This window comes from Balearica regulorum, chromosome 1 (assembly GCF_011004875.1).
Source record: "Balearica regulorum gibbericeps isolate bBalReg1 chromosome 1, bBalReg1.pri, whole genome shotgun sequence".
Lineage (NCBI taxonomy): Eukaryota > Metazoa > Chordata > Aves > Gruiformes > Gruidae > Balearica > Balearica regulorum.
The window spans coordinates 59,863,554-59,883,994 of NC_046184.1; the positions used below are offsets into that span (position 1 = coordinate 59,863,554).

At 44.9% G+C, this 20,441-nt stretch overlaps 1 protein-coding gene across 2 annotated transcripts in view; it reads left to right on the forward strand.

Annotated features, from left to right (window-relative positions):
* The window catches only part of SYN3 (synapsin III), a 203,255-nt gene that overhangs the window by 168,509 nt on the left and 14,305 nt on the right, over positions 1-20,441 (forward strand). For both annotated transcript variants that reach the window (XM_075753811.1, XM_075753818.1), the window contains 3 exons: positions 6,917-7,059; positions 11,934-12,008; positions 15,390-15,492. In XM_075753811.1, coding sequence (XP_075609926.1) covers positions 6,917-7,059; positions 11,934-12,008; positions 15,390-15,492 — 321 coding nt within the window. The remainder of the gene's footprint in view (positions 1-6,916; positions 7,060-11,933; positions 12,009-15,389; positions 15,493-20,441) is intronic.

Below are 20,441 nucleotides of genomic sequence, written 5' to 3' on the forward strand. Positions count from 1 at the left end.
AGCAGGGCTCCATCACGTGTAATGGTGACTTGGGAAGACAAATGCCATCACTCCGAATGTCCATCTCCTTCCTTCTTCTTCCCCCAGCTTTATATGCTGAGCATGACACCATATGGTATGGAATATCCCTTTGGTCAGTTGGGGTCAGCTGTCCCAGCTGTGTCCCCTCCCAACTCCTTGTGCACCCCCAGCCATCCCACTGGTGGGGTGGGGTGAGAAGCAGAAAAGGCCTTGGCTCTGTGTAAGCACTGCTCAGCAGTCATGAAAACATCCCTGAATTATCAACACTGTTTCCAGCACAAATCCAAAGCTGTCCCATACTAGCTACTATGAAGAAAATTAACTCTATCCCAGCCAAAACCAGCACACTTTCATTTTTGCATATCCTTTGTTCTCACAACAATTTCACAAAATTCACTTACCACATTTTTTTAATCAGACAGTTAAACAGAGAATCCTCAAAGCTAAAATGAAAAATAACCATGTTAGGACTTGTAAGAAACAGGCTCTACTGACTTCTCTTTAGCTTGGAAGAGGAACAATTAGTATTAACGGTCAGGACCAAAAGGGGTGGCAGTATACCATTAGTGATAGAAATGCTCTTGCCAAGTAATGCGTGCATGTCAGGTGCAGGTGGAGAAGAAGAAAACAAATTTGCAATAAAAGGCATCTTTTGAAATTTCCATTGAGAAATCCAGAAACAACAGCCTCTCTGTTGACTTGAACAGAGACACCAGTAATAGCCTTCACCCAGAGAGACAAAGGGGCCCCAGACAATCTTCTCATCTAAAAACAGGACATATGCTCCTCATGCATCCCATGACCATCATTATCCCCCTTCCAAAATTTGGAGTCACTCTATATCTAGCTGGCACTGGAAGATCATAACAAGTGCTCTGTGTGCTGCTAGTCCAATACAGTATCAACACAAATACAATATCGGTAAAAATATTGTTTAGACAATGATCTACAATGGAGTCGGCAGAGAATGACCTTTCTCATGTTGTATTTAAGTTGCACAGGCTCATGGGGTCAACAGTACTCAAGTATTCTTCCAGGGAAACCATGGATGGACACTGAGAGGAGATGTCCTTCCCTGCACAGAACTGAACTATTTTTCACACAGCAGCTCCTAAAGGTCAAGGCATTTCTAAGTATTGTGCAGTTTGAGCCTACCTACCCCAGACATGGTTAGGGGGTCTCTGTTGAATAGGGTGAGCACTACAGTGAGAAAGGAACAATACTTCTTCCTGACTCTGGATCTCATAATGCCAGGGCCCATGGAAAAGGGTAAAGCTCCGAGTGTGTTAATATCTGCCATTTGTATACTAACATGACCCTAAAGTGCCCCAGGAACAGAGCCCAGCACTGCAAGTTCTCTGAAAGAGCCTCTTCACCTCTTCCTGATCAGATCATGAGAAGGAAACAACTGCCAAATCTGCAAAGAGAGGAAAACCAGTATATATGTTCGTGTGGATTTATTTATAATTATATGAATTTAATAAATATATATATATATATTTTGCTACTCTTACTTTATTTTTAGACCTCTCTAATTAGGCCAGTTTAAGAGTCACCTCCTGTCCCCTCCTGCCCCATAATTATGAAAACACCTCCCCAGTACAAATCCTGGCTTAGATGAATTTATTACATTGTAGAAGAAAAACTTGTTCATAATAATGTGGTCAGAGTTATTTTCTCTCTTACTGGATGGGAAAGACTTCTCTACTTTTTTTTTCCCTGGTATAAATATAGCACAAACTAAACAGAGCCACTCTGTAATGTAAAAATACTGCAAGCTTTTTATCAGGAAGGACAGCTCGTCACCTTGTCTCTCTCGGGACTAGAAATAGAATGTTCCAAAAGTGAGAGCTTTGAAAATCCAGTGTGTTAAAGAGGAAAGGAAGGGGAAAGGGCTGCCTCGGTTTGTCAAGGAATAAATATTTTCTTTTACAGAGGACAAATAATGACTTGACATGTAACATTCACAACAGAGCAGCCCAATCGCTGCATTCCCACTGACTCATGAGCGAGGAGGTACCACCCATCTTGAAAATAGCAAAAGCATCCCCATTTCTTGCACATCAGTCTGGAACCTTTTGCTGGATGCAGAAAACAGTGACTGACCATGGGCACTGGGAACCAAAGCTGCCAAGACGTGGGGCTGAGAGAAGCTCTTCATTAGGAAGTTAGTAGGGATTATAAAGTTTATTGCATTAAAGGCAGCGTAACACCTGGAGGACTTCAGTGTGAGGATAATAAGGAAATGCAGAGTCTGTCGTGTCTTTATTGTTTTGAAGCAAGTCAAAGTTAGGCCTAAATTGAATGTGTGTCAGTTGGATCGGGTATTTTCTGAGACAGGGAGTATAATTTGGGGTAGAGGGAAGGAGAGACTCAGGAAACCCTCTGTACAGAGCCACTCCTGAAGACCTGCTGTCTCAAAATGGAAAAGTCACTACAGAAAGGCGAAGTGCAGGTTGAGATGGATTAAAAATCACAAGCTCCGTGTGGCCACGTCAGTTCCTCTGGAGGAAACACTCAGACATTTTCATAAGTCTACCAAGGCTCAGTTAAACACCACATTGCCAAGCCTGGCCCTGGCTCATCCTTGGACACTTACCTTCCAACTGAACCTGCCTCTGACCCCAGTTTAGACACAGAAACTGCTTCTGCAAGCCATCTCCAAAGTGGTGTGGGTTTACCCTGTGAGGCAGATTTAACTCTGGATGACACTTAGAGAGGCGAGGCTAGGGCAGCCCTACCAGACTACTATAATTATGGCACTTTGGCTGACTGACTATTTTTTCATGTGGCCATGCAACTAATGAAAGCAAAACGGGACTGTGAGGCAATACCTTGTAGTGCTTAGGCTAAAGATGAGAGAGGAGTGCTGTAGCCCTGGGACCCTGGTGTTCAGGAACATCTGGGATGTACAAGAGGCAGTAGATTCAGGAACTATGAGACAGAGGAAGCAGAAATTTCTGCCCAGGTCCCTCACTGCAGGAACCTGTGCTCACGCAGATCTCAGGGGCAGCTCATATTGCCCCAGAAATGTCCATGGTGGGTTTTTAACAATGCCAGGACCCACTCTCCAAAATCCTGTCTTGCAGGAAGGCCTGAAATGAAGGTCCACAGCAGGCATGGGACAGAAATGTTTGTTGCTGATCTGTCCCCTTGGACCACTCTCCAGCCAAGGGCAGCAAGATCAGTGCTTCTTGAGCAGGCCAAGGATGGGAACGGCACCAGCTGTAGGTCACATAGTATCAGCCTCTGAGATGCCACCATGGGCAAAGAGATAGTCACATCTGTGTAAGCATATCCCCAGGGGTCCAGCCAGACTTCCTGCTCCACTGCAGCGACAGGGAGAGTGCTAGGGCATGGCTGGTGCCCGAGTTAGAGAAGAGATCCAGAAGGGAAGCAGGGACTCTCCTGGGGAGCTTTCTTACTCAGAAAAGGCATTTGTCAACACACTGGCCCAAACTCTTCACAACAGGTCACTAAAACGCTACAGCAAACAGCAGCTGATGTCTCCAGAATGAGTCTATTGCTGCTCAAACAGCCAGCACAGCTAAACAAACAGGCCGCCAGGGCAGGGGCTGTGTTTGCACTCACTGTTTGCACTCCTCTACGCAGCTAATGGGATATTGCATTTATCCTAAGAAGGGTGCAAAGAAGAAAGAGAGAGAGAGAGAGAGAATAGTGGCTTCCTGTTGATTTCTGTCCAACTTCTTTTCTCAGTTTCATGCATTGGCCAACCTGTCATTTTAGAAGACAGATTTATCCCTCATTAGGTAAATTGGTAACTGTTTGCTCTAGAATGATTTTTAATAGTCACTTCTTAAATAATGCCCTCTGGCGTCACACTACATCCACCCTGGCTTTGGTTATCTCTAGGGTTTTTTCTCCTGCTAGGAAAATGGATATTTTATTGACATGTAAAAGGGTTACAAGGCAGGAGGAAATGAATTATACAAAATTTAAAAGTAGAAAGCTAATGAAATGGTGGACTTGATAGATAAGGCAGGAACATAAATCTAATTTGACTCTAACTTGAGTGCTTCCTGTTTATGAAGTAATAACTGTACACTGGACTAAACCAGCGTTAACCCAGGACATGGCTGTTATTTTGTCAAATTTGGCCATCTCTAACAATTAACAAACGATGGCTCAGATTTCAGCTTTGATGAAATTTGATTATTTTGATGCCGGGTGGGAAATAAGGCCATGATCTCCTAAAAGGGGACCGCTGTGAGGTGCTTTCTCTGAAAAGTCTGCGGAAAGGGCTCTGGCACGGGCCAGGGAAGATGGCAGAACTGTTTCCAGAGGACTGTGCAGGGGTGTAGCACTGTGGGAGTCATCTTCTTTGTTTTTCATGTCTGTCCTTGTGCCCTCAGTGAGCCCCCCCACTCTTTAACTATTTACCCAGCCAAAAATCCTCAGGCCCATTGGAGAAAACTCTCTCCCCATAGGGAGAGCGTGATGAAGAGGAGCCTTCCTTTCCATAGCATGCTGTATTTTTGAGGAAAAAATCCCATTTAACAATATGAGCATACAGCTCCTTTCTAGCAATAACAATACAGTCTAACTCCAATCTGGAAAGGGAAGCAGCATCCCGTTCCTCTGCCTCTGAGACAAATGTTCCTGGGCTGGGAATGCAAACATTTCAGCTGGGGCCCGAAGACATCTGTTGCACAAGTGCAACGCTTTGTTTCAGATCCCACAAATGTCCTTGTTCCAAGTAGGTCATTATATAATGGCTTTTGTCTTTTCCCATTGCCAGAAAGGTCCAGGAGAATATGTCATAACACCGTGCGTTGCCTGCCCATGTAGTCCCTCCTGCGATCATCTCATCTGGGTGGGAGTCTCTTGCTTGATGTCATTCAGGCCAGTGCCGTTCTTATCTGTGCAACAAAAATAACTGGTCCCAACACAGCTTGCATTGTTCCCTCTGGTATTTTGCAAGCCGTGCCCAGGCTGGGGTCTCCCTCCATGAGGTGCTCCCCTCTCACACTCCCATGCTGCCTCTGGGGCTTTCCTACTGCCTCACCCTGCCCTGCTGTGCCAGGAACAGCCAACACCGCACGCATTCCCGCTCAGACATAGAGGGGAAAAACATAGCCCAGAGCAAGGCTGTTCCTCCTGGATGACGTGCAATGGTTGCCGTTACAATTCCCTTTTGTGTTTGTTACTTCTTTTTTTTTTTTTTTCCACTACCCTCCCACTCTACAGACAACTGTTGTCTTCCTCTGCTTCTTTTCTCAGTGGTTCCTGAATAGGAAAAGCATCACCCTCACCACAGCAGAAGGGAGGGGGACTAGGGTATTTGGCACTCAGCAAAAGGACAAGCAAAGACCAGGTCTTTTTCTTCTTTTTCAGGCATCTAGAAATGGTCGCAGGTCAAACTAGTTGCACTTTTCACCTTCCCCACAACCTGTCCAGTTCTCAAGAGCTTTTCTGCACCAGGATGTGGCTGCATCTTTGGCTTATGTTATGGCTGGCGTTTACACAAAACCATCTAAACAGAGTAAAGCAGGTCAGCAACAAGCTTGTCCTCTGTTCTCTAGTGAAGATGGCTCCTGCCCTCTCATGGTTGAAGGCAGATAAGTAAAGCCACTTGTTTGTTCTTTGCGAAGAATCACCAAATACCATTGCACGCGTTTCCTTCAGCCGGCTCCACATAGTCTGGCATCACCCTCCTTTAACACACACACTGACGCAACTGGGAAACTCTTTTGGGGCAGAGACCAACTGGTTGTCACGAGCAAGTAGACACTTAGCAAGGCAGGATTGCAATCCCTAACTGTGGTCTCAAAGTGTTAGCAAACTACAAAGTGTAGGTAATACGTAAAGAAAGTCACTCGCTCACTCTTTTCACACAGTGTTGGTCTTTTTTCCACCAATTAATCCACCCTTCCTGCATCCGTCCGGCTCTAAGGAACAAGATTTGCACGAGTTTCTCTGATGCACGAAACAAGTTTTTGCCAATAGACTAAAGGCTGGGGTTGATACTGTGAATGAGGTGAAGTTGTCCACTATGTTCTTGCTACCTGCTTGTTCAGTTTTCCTCTCCCAAATTAATGAGCTTTTATAGATTTGATCATATCATTAGAGCTTCTACTGTTTTGGTCCTTCTTTCTTCCTGTTTTGTTTGTTTCGGTTTCTTTTTTTTACATAAGATACAGAGCATTTCTCATAACTGAATACAAATCTGTGAAAAAAAGCCATCTTCTCAGAAAATCTCCAGTTCATAAGCCACTGCCTTCTCATTTCCAAGTGCAGCCCAAGTCTAACACCCAACCAGCTGTCCCATACATGTGCCCATGGCATCACGCTCACACAAATCTCCCCAAGAATCACAGTTTCCCCCAGAAACATCCTTTTCCTTCAGAGCTTGCTTCCAGCCAGGAGACCTGCACCGCTCCTCACAAGAAAGTCCGGAGGGGGTAATGTGAAATGCCAGGGAAATAAAGCCTTGAGGTGGCAGACAACCAGCTCTCTTGTTGATTTTCTGGCATTGGTTTCTATTTCCTGACCACCCAAAATACTGTTTTCATCCATCTCAACATGGGAAATAGTTCCAATGTTTGAATGAAGTAATGCTCCTTAAGAGATCAAATATTTTTCTGAAGCATCATAAGAACAATGAGCATTAGCAAGAGCCATCTGGGCAAAGGTCTAGCTGCCTCCGTGATGCCAGCTTTACCAGGGCTTGTGCATGAGGAAGGAAAAAGGGGTTGATTTGGTCTGGGTTGGTCTGGGGAACTTCTCTCTTTAAATCACACAATCCCTGCTCTGTCCTCAGCTCCGTGTGGTTTTTAACTGGCATTGTGCTATTCAGGCAGAGATGACTTCTGCTCACAAAGTATTCCTGTTCTTTTTGTTCTTGTCACTTTTTCACTGGAATTTGGAAATCAAGGTCAAAGTTGAGAACCAGCACGACTTCCGGGACATGGCCAGCATAGTGGCCATGGCAAAAACCTACGCCACCACTGAGCCGTTCATTGACTCCAAATACGACATCCGAATCCAGAAAATCGGCAGCAACTACAAGGCTTACATGTGAGTGTACGGCTATGCCAGAGTGAGATGTCGGGGGGGGGAGACAGCACTGTGGATGTGATTCAGTCGGTGTCTGCTCTGGGCAGGAGTAGGAAGCTGACTTAATTTCCTTGAAGAATAGCCCTGCTGTTGTCCTCCAACCTCTGAACCCAGATCCCTCATCCACCGATTATCTTCTCCATAACTCACCATCAACTCATTGTTTCTGGAAGGTAAATCTCTCTCTACCTGCATGTGAGCTTCAGTTAGTTCTCACTACAAGAGTGCTCTGCCATCAGCTATCACCTGTCCATCCTGTTGTGAAAGGGCTCATCTTTCCCAGCAGTTTAGCAAAATCCTCCAGTACCCTCTAGTGGGAACTGAACCCATGCCCTTCCCACCTGGGGGAAACCATAAAAAAGGTTGGGGCAGAGTGGCAAAATGTTAGTAAAAGCCAGCTGCAACTCATGGAGTCCTACGGTGTTCAACCCATAGCAACACCCCATCCTCTCCCCAGCTGGAGATCACAGCACTGCGCTCACACAAGGGCACGAGGAGCACATGGCACCAGGTACGAATGGCCTCAGCCTGGCCAGCGTGCAGGGTTTCCGTGGGCATTTTGCATGTGTGCTCCTTGAAGTGTACAAAGGAGGGAGAGGAGAAGGGGAGACATTTCTGTGGGTGCCCCAAAGCTCCTCCCTGCCCTGTGGGGTAGTGAGAGGGGTGGCATAAAGGCAACCCTCAACACTGGTATGTTTAAAAATATTAAAAAGCGTTCAGCCAAATTTCAGTAGTCGTCAAGCTCAATTAAAAATGTAACCACATGACTCTGTAAGACACCTGTTTTTTCTTACTGCAAGCCAGTAGACAAAAAAAGCCAAATAACACAGCTTCTCTAGAAGCTCCTTATCCAGCCACAAAATTCTGGACAAGTAGACAGCTCCAGCAGTACATTCTTCAAGTCGCCAGATAAATTTCATGTTACCTAACACCCACAACACTGTGAGGTTTGGGCCCATGTTTACAAACCCCCAGGCCATAGTTCTGGTGAAACATAGTTAAATAAGATAATCAAATATACACGATCACATATTTTTCAGCTATAGCTGCCTAAAATTCCTGGCTGGATTCCTAGCACGGAGGTATTTAAGTAAACTAGATAATGACTGAGTCACATTCTTCATGGGATGGACTTGTGGGACACTCAGCTACTTCATGTGAACTCAATGAGACAAAATTTGTTTTAAATCTGATCAGGTCAACAATAGCACTGTTGCCTAATATTACATTAATGTCTCAGGGAGTCTGGCTCAAATTGGCCATAGGAAGGAAGGTTTAAAATATCAATTAAAATTCCCTACTCCTGCCAACCTACCCAGCCTTGGCTCCAGAGCCTGCTCCCAGCCTGCCTCTAAGTGAAACAAAGGTCCAGTTAGCCTGACCATATCCTCTCTCCATTTATTATTCACACTCACTACACAGTCATCCAGACAGGGATCAGAAATAATACCAGATGACTGAGGAAAGAAAACGGTCACACTAAGAGCTAATCCCACTTGGGAATATAGCTGCGCAAACAATTGTTTGCTAAATGAAAAATATTTTCACATGAAAACAGCCATGAACGGGAAACACCTTAATGAGAAATGAAGTTTATTAGCAAAGAAAGGAAACAGAAAAATTCACCCAGCAATTTGCTAACCCAGAAGGTTGACTTATATTGAGAGAGCCATTTATGGATGTGAGCTTGGGATAGCAGTAAAGCCAGTCCCATCAAGGGCTGCTCCTTCTGTCCCAGCATCAGACAGAATAGAAACTTATTTCCAAGGTATCATTAGTCCCTACTATGTCCAAGGACAGAGGTAAAAGCACCCAAAATATCAGAGCTCTCACTGGTGTCTCAAATAGAAGACTCAAAATCATTAGTCATGCTAGCAAATCTCAAGCCTTAAAGGCAATTACAGCATCTGCAGTAGTGTCATACGTACTAAGTGAATTGCTTTGATCTGTGACCCATGGAATCTACCCAGTATTTTTATACCTTCACCCACACATATAGACTTTAAAAGCCCCCTTCTGTCTGAGAAAAGACTGTGTGCCGAAATTCTCCAGAATATGTTTACTTTGCACCAAGCATCTGCCAGAGGGAGGATGCTGCAGGGTGACTCATGCATTCCTCCCCGCCCCAGATGTTCAATGCACTTCCTTCCAGCCCATGACCCAAGGCTTGAGTTCAGTTTCCCATTGACTTCAGTGCAGTGACTGCAGATTTACACTACTAACAAACACCTACTTAGCCCATGCCTTAGGCCAGTCTCAAAAGAGCAGATAAGCAGCATGTGATACATGCCTAAAATTCCACCAAATGTATTTGACTGACATTGTAATACTGGTGAAAAGAAAACATGAATACTGCTCATGTGGCAGGGGAAATTGGGACAGGAATTATACTTCCACCTTTACCCCAACTGGGGGCAGAGGGATCATTTCCAGTTAAGACTTGTGAAATGTTGTTCAATTTGAATGAATCCAGCAGTTGTTGACTTTCAGGGGTGGAATATTCCTTGCCACCAGCTCTTAGTAAGAGGGTAATATCCTCTGCTTACTAGTTTCATGAATGTGACTTCTGATTTTGTCACCTCAAATGCAGTTCAATATGCTCTGCAGGAGCTACAGCTTCAACTGTGTGTAAACTAGAGCTACTTTTAGACTGGAATGGCCCAGCTGGGAGATGGTGAGTATAGGACACCAACAGCCCATGATCTGCTAGTTTACCCACTTATCCTAAGCAATGCTGAAGGTGTCTTGGTCACAAATCTGCTTGATCTGCTGATCCCTAAAACTCTGGGGTCCTTTCCTTTAAGATACTGACTGTAAACTGATGTGCCCCTCTGACGTTTAGGATGATTGGAACCACTTTGACTTTGAGTCCCTGAGAGAAATGTGGTTTGAGGCACGGCATCCTTAGGGAAAGATCTTTGTCTTCGGTCTACTTCTCCTGAGAAAGAAGAATAATTTGGTGACACACTTGACACCTGAACTGCTCAGACATGCTTGGAAGGGAGTGATCTTAACAGAGGCTGTGGTGTAGGAATTTGGTGACTGGTCCAGAGGGCTTCAAATGAAGCTTTTCCATTTAAAAACAAGAAAGTTCCCTAACAGGAAAGTTAGGGATACAGCTGAGAGAAATATTTTGTATCATGCCTAATATTGGCTGGAGATGGATAGGCATAAACAAGTCAAACCAATCAGCCCAATGGTCAGAGCAGAGTTCCTATTTTTGGCACTTTCCCACATCAAATTTCCTTGTAAAACTGTGTAGCTGTGATTTGGTCTTCTTAGGGATGACACAGCTGCTTACATTTGGTATGCCAGGTACATTTTCTAAACACTGATATCCAATCATCTTGTCACTAATCAGATTCTGGGAGTTCTCATCAGTACTAATGGGATTCTGGATGCCATCTGCCACTGCAGGGCAATTTTCTGAACTGAATGTTAATATAAGAGTGGTTCTTCTCATTGCAGAACTTAAAAACATAATCCTAAGAATCCCATGTCAAAAGAAAAAGAGAGGCTGAGGGCTGAACATTGACCTTACAGGCCATCAAAGTGTTCATAACAATCAAAGTTTGGGGAGGAATCCATTCTTTTGCTTAGAAAGTAGGGCAGGAAGATGGATGTTGGGTGAAGGGGACAAGGGACAAGAGTCAACTATATGGAAATACAGTTATTGAACACAGTAATCATGTTCCTTTGGCTGCCCTCCCACTCCTTTAAATATGGGATACAAAGACCATTAAATTTCACGCAACTATACATACCACTTCACAAGAGAAATGGAAAAAAGACATCAGGCTGTCCCTCACCAGAGTAAAGGGGTACCTTAAGTAGTCAGCTATAATGATCCAGGTTTACAGCCTAGCAGGACATCAGTATTACCACTGCTTCACATAGTTTTGCAAGTTCAGAGTCTCTTTTCCACATCATGTTGAAAAGGTGAGACAACTGGCAAGGAGGTTTCCCACGACCTCATGTTGAAGTCCTGGATCACACCTCATACTCCCCTCCTAAATCTCTACCTAAATCTCCTTCAACATGGAGATGATCCCTGTATGTATCCTGTCAGCTTGCTGACTTGTCCTAGCTTGTACACTATGCCAGGGTTATCTGCACAGTGTTGTCACAGCAGGCTATCCAAGGTCTGCCTTGTGCCTAAGGTTAAGAAAAGGAAAATTTTCACCCTTTGATGAATGATGGTGAAACCAAGGATTTGCTAGCAACAGTAGCTTTTTTGGAAATTAACCATCAGTTGCAGCTAACAAGACTCCAACAATTTTGCAATTCTAAATTCTCCAAGTCCAGAAACAGTGAGCCACAGACAGGTCAATGAAAAGTCATTGAAAAGGGAGTATAATGATATATTCTATGACACAATACAATTGCAATCAAAATTAGGGAGACCCAGAATGTCAGAGTGACATTTGTGAAGCTGCTCAGGGAGATGTATGCTTGGAGAGTTGCTCTTCCATGGATGGAGGATGCTACCCATTGCAGAACACAAGGGTGATTATCCCAGAGATCTTCTACAGACATTTCAGCTCTCCTAGGCCTGATGTATAAAGAAAGAAAGTACTCACAGAGCTTGATGTGCGCTCAAGATTCCTTGGAGGTTTCCCTGTCTAACTCCTCATTCAGTTTTTCTTGAGTCTGAACAACATATCCTGTATGGAGTGTTGTTGAGGCAGGATTTGGAAAGGTTTCTATGAGGAAGAACCTCGCCTCATCCTCTCCTGTACAAGCACTGAGTCAAGAATGAGGACTACAGTATGAGAGAGGATGGGGCAGGAGTGTATTTTCATGTTCGGGTTATGTTTTTTGGTTTGTTTTCCTAGGAGGACGTCCATCTCTGGCAACTGGAAGGCAAACACAGGTTCTGCGATGCTAGAACAGATTGCAATGACAGAGAGGTAAGGAAGAGGGTTTCAAGACAGTATTAGCTATTCTTGGGTTAGAAGGGAGGAATTGTATTTCAGTCTTTGGTTAATTGAGAGAACTGGTAAGTGAGGTCTCCCAGGAGGCTGGATAAAGGAGTTTGAAAGACCGAGTGTTTCCTTAAAAAAATACTAAGGGCACAAAGGCAAACTGTCCTATTTTGGAGAACAGACTGGAAGTACAGCTAGAGACCAACATTGCTAAATCATTAGATCTTTAGTGAATGTAGCCACAGGAAACAAGACCAGCATGCTAAGGTCAAGCACATGAGCACAAACATGTAGGGATAAAATCAGAAAGGTCACAGCACAAAACAAGAAGTAACAAGAAGTTATTCTAAGTACATTACTAATGAGAGGCAGACACAGAAAAGTGTTTTTCTTCTGCTCAACACAGGGAAAAATCTGTCAGCTGAAGTGCTGAAAGCACTATTTTGCATTGGTCTCCCAAAAGTGGACACTGTTTTAGCTAAGGTCTTCTTGCTGCTGAACAGAGAAGGAATTGCCTCACGCATCTTACAGACTAAAATTTGCAGATGGTACTACCATATATTCAAATCACTGAGTTATTTGCTAATGTTGCAACTGCATGACATTGTTGACTCATGGTAACTTATGCTTTGCTGTAATTCTCAAACCCTATTCTGCAGAACTGCTACCAAGTCACTTGTTCTCCATCCTATTAAGTAGGTTATTTGTAGATTTATAGAATCTATAGGTTATGTGTAGGCATTCATCCCTAGTAAATCTAAGATTATTTTTTTTTCAGTTTATACCTGCAATTTGTCAGGATCATGATTAATTCTGACTCTGTCCAGGTCCGGGCACCACATTTAAAGAGAAATAGCAAGAAGCTGGAGAGAGGCCAAAGGACAATAAAGAGAACACCCAGAGAAAACATAACGAACCTATGAGAAAAGCATACAACAATTGCTTATGTAGTTTTCCACCTTTTTCAGTTAGCAGTCCAATATTTTTCCAGTAGAGGTGTAGACTCATGCATAATGAATCTATGCCTGTAGTGCAGAGGTTCACTTTCTTTCATTAGCTGTCACAGAGTTGGAAGAAGTCAACCACAAACTGAACACCGCTTCATCCTAAAGATGAAAAAAACTTAAAGGGCACAAGCTCTTCAAATATGTAAAAGGCTGCTAATAGGGCATTAGTCACTCTTTATATTACTAATATAATACTGTAAGAAATAATGGGCTTAAATTGTAGCAGAAAAGGTTCATTTGAACATTTCCTATATTTCCTAACAGTAAGGATAGCATAGCACAGAAATGGATTGCCTGGAGGACATGGGGAATCTCTGTACTCTTTCAGACCAGATCAAAGAAACATCTCCTCTTTGGGGTACGAAAGTTGTGCAGGTGATCATCTACAGTCCTTTCTGCACCTTTAGTTCTGTGAAACAGGGAAGCCAAGCCAAGCCCCAAATCAGATGCTGAAGGTGACTCTGCAAGACCCTAATAGGACTGTGGGAACTGGACATTATTATGCATCCTGGTTGGTTGTAACACAGCTGAAGCTAGAGAGATGAAGGGTAGACATTCCCTCATTGCAGTGTTGTAGGACTAAAACCCAGATTCCTGCTAGCATGCTGCATATTGAAGGTTCATTTTATAGATGTAGTATAACAATTCACCACTCTAGCCTTATCCAGTCATAAATGCAACAAATCACGTCGAAATCTGTGAGTCATCAGTGCATGCAACAGGGCAGGAGTGTGCTGAAAGTATCTACTGTATTGAACAGTAGCCCAAAGGATTGGCAGGTTCAGGTAATACTAGGCAAAATGGCAGTAAATCCTCTGCAAATGCTACCCCTGATGCATATGCATAAATACACTCTTCTGTCCCATAGCACTGCTATTCCACCCCAGCAGCCGTGATGCCTCCCAGTGCTCACTCAAGGCTAGCAATGTTGAAGACACATAGCTATCAGGGTCTCTGGCATGAGCAACAATTCCCTGAGCCTGGCTGCTGAACCCAGACACCTAGAGATATCCCTCAGGAAGAGCGGTGGTTCCCACAATGGTGCCCCTGGGTGTGGGGCCACAGCAGTGCACGAGGAGGGCTTGCTCTGCCAGCTGCCTGGCTCACGGGGCCCATAGTTCTCCTCGTCCTTGTGCTACTGACTCCTCCTCAGGTGCTGTCTTCCTCAGGGGGGTTGAGGTGAATGTGCTTGGTCTCCTCATTAGGGATGAGAGCACACCGATAGTCATATAAGCCATATTCTTGCTTCTTCCCACAGACATTGTGTTCACACAAGTTGATCACTATATTGTCGAGCTATGGGGACTCTGGATGCCCTCAAGGACATAAATTTGTTCTTTGGCCAGAACAGCTCTTTTCCCAGTCCCTGTAGGGTCTGCAAAATGTCAGTGTTTTCATGAGACTGTGGCCTTCCCTCCCCTTCCCTCATCTTGTCGTAGTCCTGCTTACAGATCTGCTGTTCTAAGATTATTCTTTTTATTGAAATAGTCAGGACTGCAGCGCAGCTGCACAGGAAATAAAACCAGGCCGCCTCATTCCCTCCTTATTTCCACAGCGTGGGGATGCAGTCCCCCCATAATATGCCTATTGTCATTCTCTCTCCTCATCTGATACCAGGATAACTAAGGGGAGGCCCGCCAGGCCTGGCCCCTGTTCATACCAGCTCACGTTCCCATTCTGGGATGGCTAGAGAAAAGGGATACAGCCTGTAGGTCTCCCTCTGACAAAGCAGTGCCTGGTCCGTGTGACAGGGGCGCCTGGCTAGGAGCAACGCGCAGGGGATAGAAGGGAGGCAGGAGACTGTAAAAGGATGAAATTGAAAGAGTAAATTGTAAAAAGCAGGAGCCGCAGGGTTACAGATCAGGAAGGGGATGGCTACTCCCTGCTAAACTCTGCACTCACTTTCCGATCCTATTCCAGCCCCAGTGTGCAGGACATCTTATCAGGAGAAAGCTGCCTGCATAATGGAGGGCTTTCAGGCAAAGCCAATACAAACGCTAAGGGGCCAACACTACTGGGAGATTAAATGAGCTAAATATTTATAGCTTGGCTAAAGGACAACCAACTGGAGATTTGATGTAAATACCAAGGAAGGAAAGAAACATTTTAAGGTGGCTTTGAGGGCAGGCTTGAAACAATCTGAAATGAAGGGAAACTTTAGGCAAGATTCTTCTGGTTTTGCTCCATCTCCTGTGCAAGAGAGGCAGGCAATGCCCCAGCAGAACATATGAAGTCTGCCTTATGATAAAAAGGGTTCCCGAATCTCTTTGCACTCTTATGGGCAGAGGGACAGGTGGCTGTATTTGGTGAACTACCCAATGGCAGCTAATCCTTGGCCATGCCTCTGTGGTTTCTGCAGGTACAGACTCTGGGCGGATGCCTGTGCGGAAATGTTTGGAGGTCTTGACATCTGCGCTGTCAAAGCTGTCCACAGCAAAGATGGAAAAGACTATATCATTGAGGTGAGAGCATGGGGAACGTGAATGCAAGTCTCCTTTGGGATGTGTATCTGCAAACACGGTCCCTCGGAGTTCATGTGCGCCAATGTGCTCGTTTACCCCTGTGTGCATGGTCCGGCAGTCACTGCTCCCCGGTGCCCACCTGTTTCCTGCAAGCTGTGGCCCACTGACACGCAAGAAACTGATTTAGAGTCCCAGCTAAACTGGCAGATATGCACCAAGGTCTCAGGGTTGGAATACCTTCGTTTCTCAATGTGGACTGCGAAAGGAAACGGAGAGTCACAGACTGCTTGGCCACCCCAGCTTTCCAGCTGATAAATCCCCACAGTGGGGAAACTTACCAGCAAGGGACAGACGTGAAAGCTGCCTTCTTGTTGAGCACGTAACAGCCTGCAAGTGCTGCTGGAAGCATCCAAAGTTTGGCATACCTCTGCGCCAGTGCCCCAGTACCATCCTTTCTACTCAGAGCACTTGCAAAGCCAGTGTATCTCTCCTAGATGCTAGTAGGGCTCAACAGCATCATGGACAAACGCACCCATATTCAGCCCGACCTGAATTCAGTGCTAGATGATGTTAGCATATTAGTCATGTTAACCTCCCCACATTGCCCATGCAGAGGTCCAGCAAGTGATTGGGACCATTAAAAAAATCTCAGTTTCTATCTGAATGAACCTATCTTTCTCCAATCACTTTAAAGAGAACCTCAATAACAAAAATCCTAGTTGCACCTTATTTAAAACAGCAGAATAAATAATGAGAGGGTAGCAAAAAGGTCCGTAAGTAGCAGGAACAATGTAATTAAAAAACAGGTGTATTTGCTAAAATCTTTTACCCGGACAGCATTCACTACAATAACGGACCAGCAAGACAAAGCACCACAGAGTTACTATGGGCAGTGTGGACTACAAACTTGTGTGTTCAGAGCCCCATTAGCTGGACAGACTGTGGCTCTGAGACCTAAAGTTTGACATGTTCCTTGCCAGGTCAGGAGGCAGACGTGGGAGTGCGGTGGATAGCACACTCAGGTCATCCTAACAGGGCAGAGAAGGAAAAGCTGGCCAGAAAATCAAAGTGGAAACTTGAGAAACACTCTGGGGGAGAGAAAATCTGGCAAGTAAGCAAGTGCCTCTGTCACTATGTGACTCAAGGAGGCACAGCATCTGACCTGCTGTAAACTCCACCACCCCAGGCCGGCTGAGGAAGATGAGCAGAGCCAGCCTATGGCTTCATGCAGGGGTGCTGACACACTGGAAAGCTATGTGTGGGAGAGCAGTCCCACCCGCTGAGGGTTGGGATGCTGATGAGAACCACATGAGCCCTCCAGCGACTGTGCATTCCTGCATTATGTATCTGCTCTCCGGGGAGCAGTGACCTGTCAAAGGCCATGTGATATAAGCGCACTGCCAGCAACGAAACACTGGCGAGCCTCCGTCTTTCCTGAAGTGATGGGGCCACGGCTGATGGGTCTGCTCCTGTATGCAATACATCAGCACCTAGAGGAGCATCCCCCAGAGCAGGCTGTCTCCTTGCCGCACGCTTTTATACCTCTATGCACATGTAGCTGAGAAAGGAAGAGCAAGAAAGCAATCTTGCTAAAGACGACTGTAATGGCATTTGGACTGTGTCCATACATGGTCAGATGTGAGATGTGAATTTCAAATCCCTGCATCTATTTTTGCGTATAGGCCTATGTACATGCACACATGGCTAATTCTGTGCTTAAGGATTATATGCCTCTGTCTGGGTATACCTCTGGGTTTTCACATCTGCTCCTGTGTGTGACTGGCTGGATGAAAAGCACATCCATACGCTAACAGCCGTCATCAGCTTGCACACAGAGAGAGCAATGCACACTAATACTCCTCTCTCCCAAGGTAAAAAGCAGTGGATCTAATATGATACAAATCAGAAGAAACACATCAGCCTCAGATGGGTTATGCTGAATTATCCCAGCGGAGAACCTGATTGAGCAGGCCTGATGTACCAACATTTAGCAGGCATTCAGATGCCAGACTGATGGACATTGTCGGGAAAGGAGTAGAGTAGTGCAATACAAAGGGCAGAACAAAGCTAAACAGGCACCTTTTCTACATTATGCAGATCTGAGGGAGATGCTGACAAGTAATTAATTGCCTCCAGCCTACTTCCTGGGGTACTTTTCTTGGTTTGAAACTGATCCTTTATTTTGCTTATTTCTTTTGATAGTGGGAGAAAAAAGTTATTTGACAGTGTGACAGTTGTATTTTTCTCGGTGAGAAGGAACAGTGTGCTGTGACATTTTACAAGAAAGCGTGCCTAAATGGGCTGAACAAATAAGGAATTTGCACAATACAATTGCAGGCAGTAATTAATTTTCACAATGCAAAGCAGTTGTCCAGGAAAGATTCGCAGAAGTAGTGATGGCCAGTTCTATAAACTAAGGTTTATCACAGTGGTTTGTTGCAAACAGAATCAGATAGAGACAGATGAGTTATCAGCACAGCACAAGAGTAATCTTGCACCCATGGTACCTGCTGTTACTTGAACTTCACCTTCTTTTCTTTTCCCATGGCAAACAGCAGAATCTAGTACACTTCTGCCTTTCAAAGCACTAGCACACTTAAGCACCATTTTCATGACTCATATTGAAAACTTTGAAGAAATCATTAGATTTCTTCAAAGGTTCATTCTATTAAAACAGCTGTGAATTTAACGGTAAATTCTGGTATTTCTTTTTCCTCTGCTTTAAAGAACTTTTTCACCCTAAGGGAATATTCAGCATAAATAGTCAACACTTGATCAGATAGGCCAGAGCCTCAAAATAGCACAAGTTCAGTACCACTGTTAACAGCCAGATTCTCAAAAGAGCTCATCAGTGTGTATGGTTTAATAATCCCCTCTCCCTCTTTTTGGTAATCTAACCCTTTTCCACATCTCTGCTATGCTGACAAATACAGAGCAAGTGGAGGATGATCCATGGGATTTATTCTTCCGCCTGGATCAGCAAGGCGCTACCTGCCATACAGCTAACCTGTGTTACTAGACATGTTCCTTGCTGCCCTGCAAGAAGCCCTGCCCATCCCTTCAGCACTGCTATATCATTTCCTTTGATATGTCTAATCATGTTTCCTTCCTTCCTTCCCTAAAAATCACCTAACACCCCGCTCTTCCACATCAGAGCATGGAATAACAAGTCCAGCCTTCAGGCCTCAGCATCAGATAGGCGCGGGGGGAGGAGCGGGATGGGGTTTTCCTGATTCTCTTCTCTGCCCGGCTGCTTTCCACTCCCCCCTCATACACCTTATCAGGCAACAGCAGCTGCGTCAGGAGCAGCCACTGACCTTGGCCAGCTACAAAAGCCGGGTCCATATGTGCCGACCCTTCTTGTCTTGCCCAGCTGTTCTGTGATCACCCCAGGATGAGATGAGTGCAATCAGTCTGTGATTCACGTATTCCTTCCAGCTGTTTGATTTATTTCAGCATTAGCATTCATATCTGCCCAGTTCCAGAGCAATTCCCCTGTCCCAGAGGACAGACAGGGTGACATCTCATGTTCCTTTTCAGTTCGGTGGCAATCAGCTATGTCGTTTTGCCCACAGAAATCACTGCCATTTTCAAAGGCCTTCCCTTATGCATGTGACTGTTCATTCCCGTGTTTGCAGTCTCCCACAGCTCACATTCCCCTGCCAGACACTACACAGCAGGACAGCAGATACCCACATCCCTGGTGCACCTTCACTGGTTCAGGTGGAACCTACTGCGGAGTTCGTTCCCTCTGGTGCCTTTGTTTTCTCAAACAGCATCTCCCCCTTCCTCTCCACCCACTGCTTCCACAGAAATAGTAAAAAGCCGTTCTTAAGGTGGGGAAATGAAGGATTTGGGGTGTTTTGCCCAGAGCTGGATCCCAGTTACTCACGGGAGGGTTAGGGAGTGAGGAGCTAGGCGTCGCTGGCCAGGCTGTTAGCAAGGTAATGGCATCATCTAGTGGTCAGACAGGTCCCTTGCACCGTGCGTTGCGGAGAGCTGGGACCTCTTTTCTCACGCGTGAACTGGAATTGCCAAATGAAATGGGAATGCTTTTAAGGTGGGAGAGAAGGGGAGGGAAACCCGCGCAGGAACCTGCTGGAGAGCCCCCAGGACCCCTGGGCAGCGACGCACAGATGGGAACTGGCCGTTCCCCAACGTTGCTAGGACACATCTCCTTTCCCCACATCATATTTTAAACAGAGAAACCGCAAAATGGACAGTGGAATGAAAAGCCACTTTGTGTATTTATCTGAGCACTGCCATCTAATTTTCTAACCTCCTTTCACCCCCTGGGTCAAATAGGCCATGGATATAAACACCAACTTGCTCTACAGGTGAACCTCAGTTAAAACTTCCTAGGCAGCTTCTCTAGTGTTTGTATGAGACACCTATAGAAATTAATCCAAATTAATAGTTATTCTACAAGAAAATACTAGAATGCAAACTCGATGATCCCACCTCACTGATTTTCCCTACTTTAAATCTTAAAAAAAAGGGCGCAAAACTGCCCATTTCACTCCAAGAGTGGACTCTTGCAGCCTTGTCAGGGTGGAGCACGCTTCCGATTGTTATCTGAGTGTGCGTCAGTGCCTTTCTTGAGCAATGCAACCTTTAACTCTGCATTTCCAGGGGTTTTAATGTTTGGTTTAAAAATAAAAGCAAAATAAAAAAAGCTCTTCCAACCCTGATATTTTGGTACAATTATATTTACTTCAGCTGAATCTTAACTTCATCATAGCGCAGTTCTTCCTGTGGGATTTAGCCGATGTTTGCAAAGCACTTGATTTATGATGAACTGTTGAAAATTATGTTTAGGGCTGCTGTACTGCTGAGGGTCTGCTGTGCTTTCATTATTATTGTTGTTGTCAGACCATTTCTTACCTCAAAGACCCTTTGACAGTTCTTCTTCCCCACAGTCTTGCTTCCCAGCTTTCCGCAGTACAGTT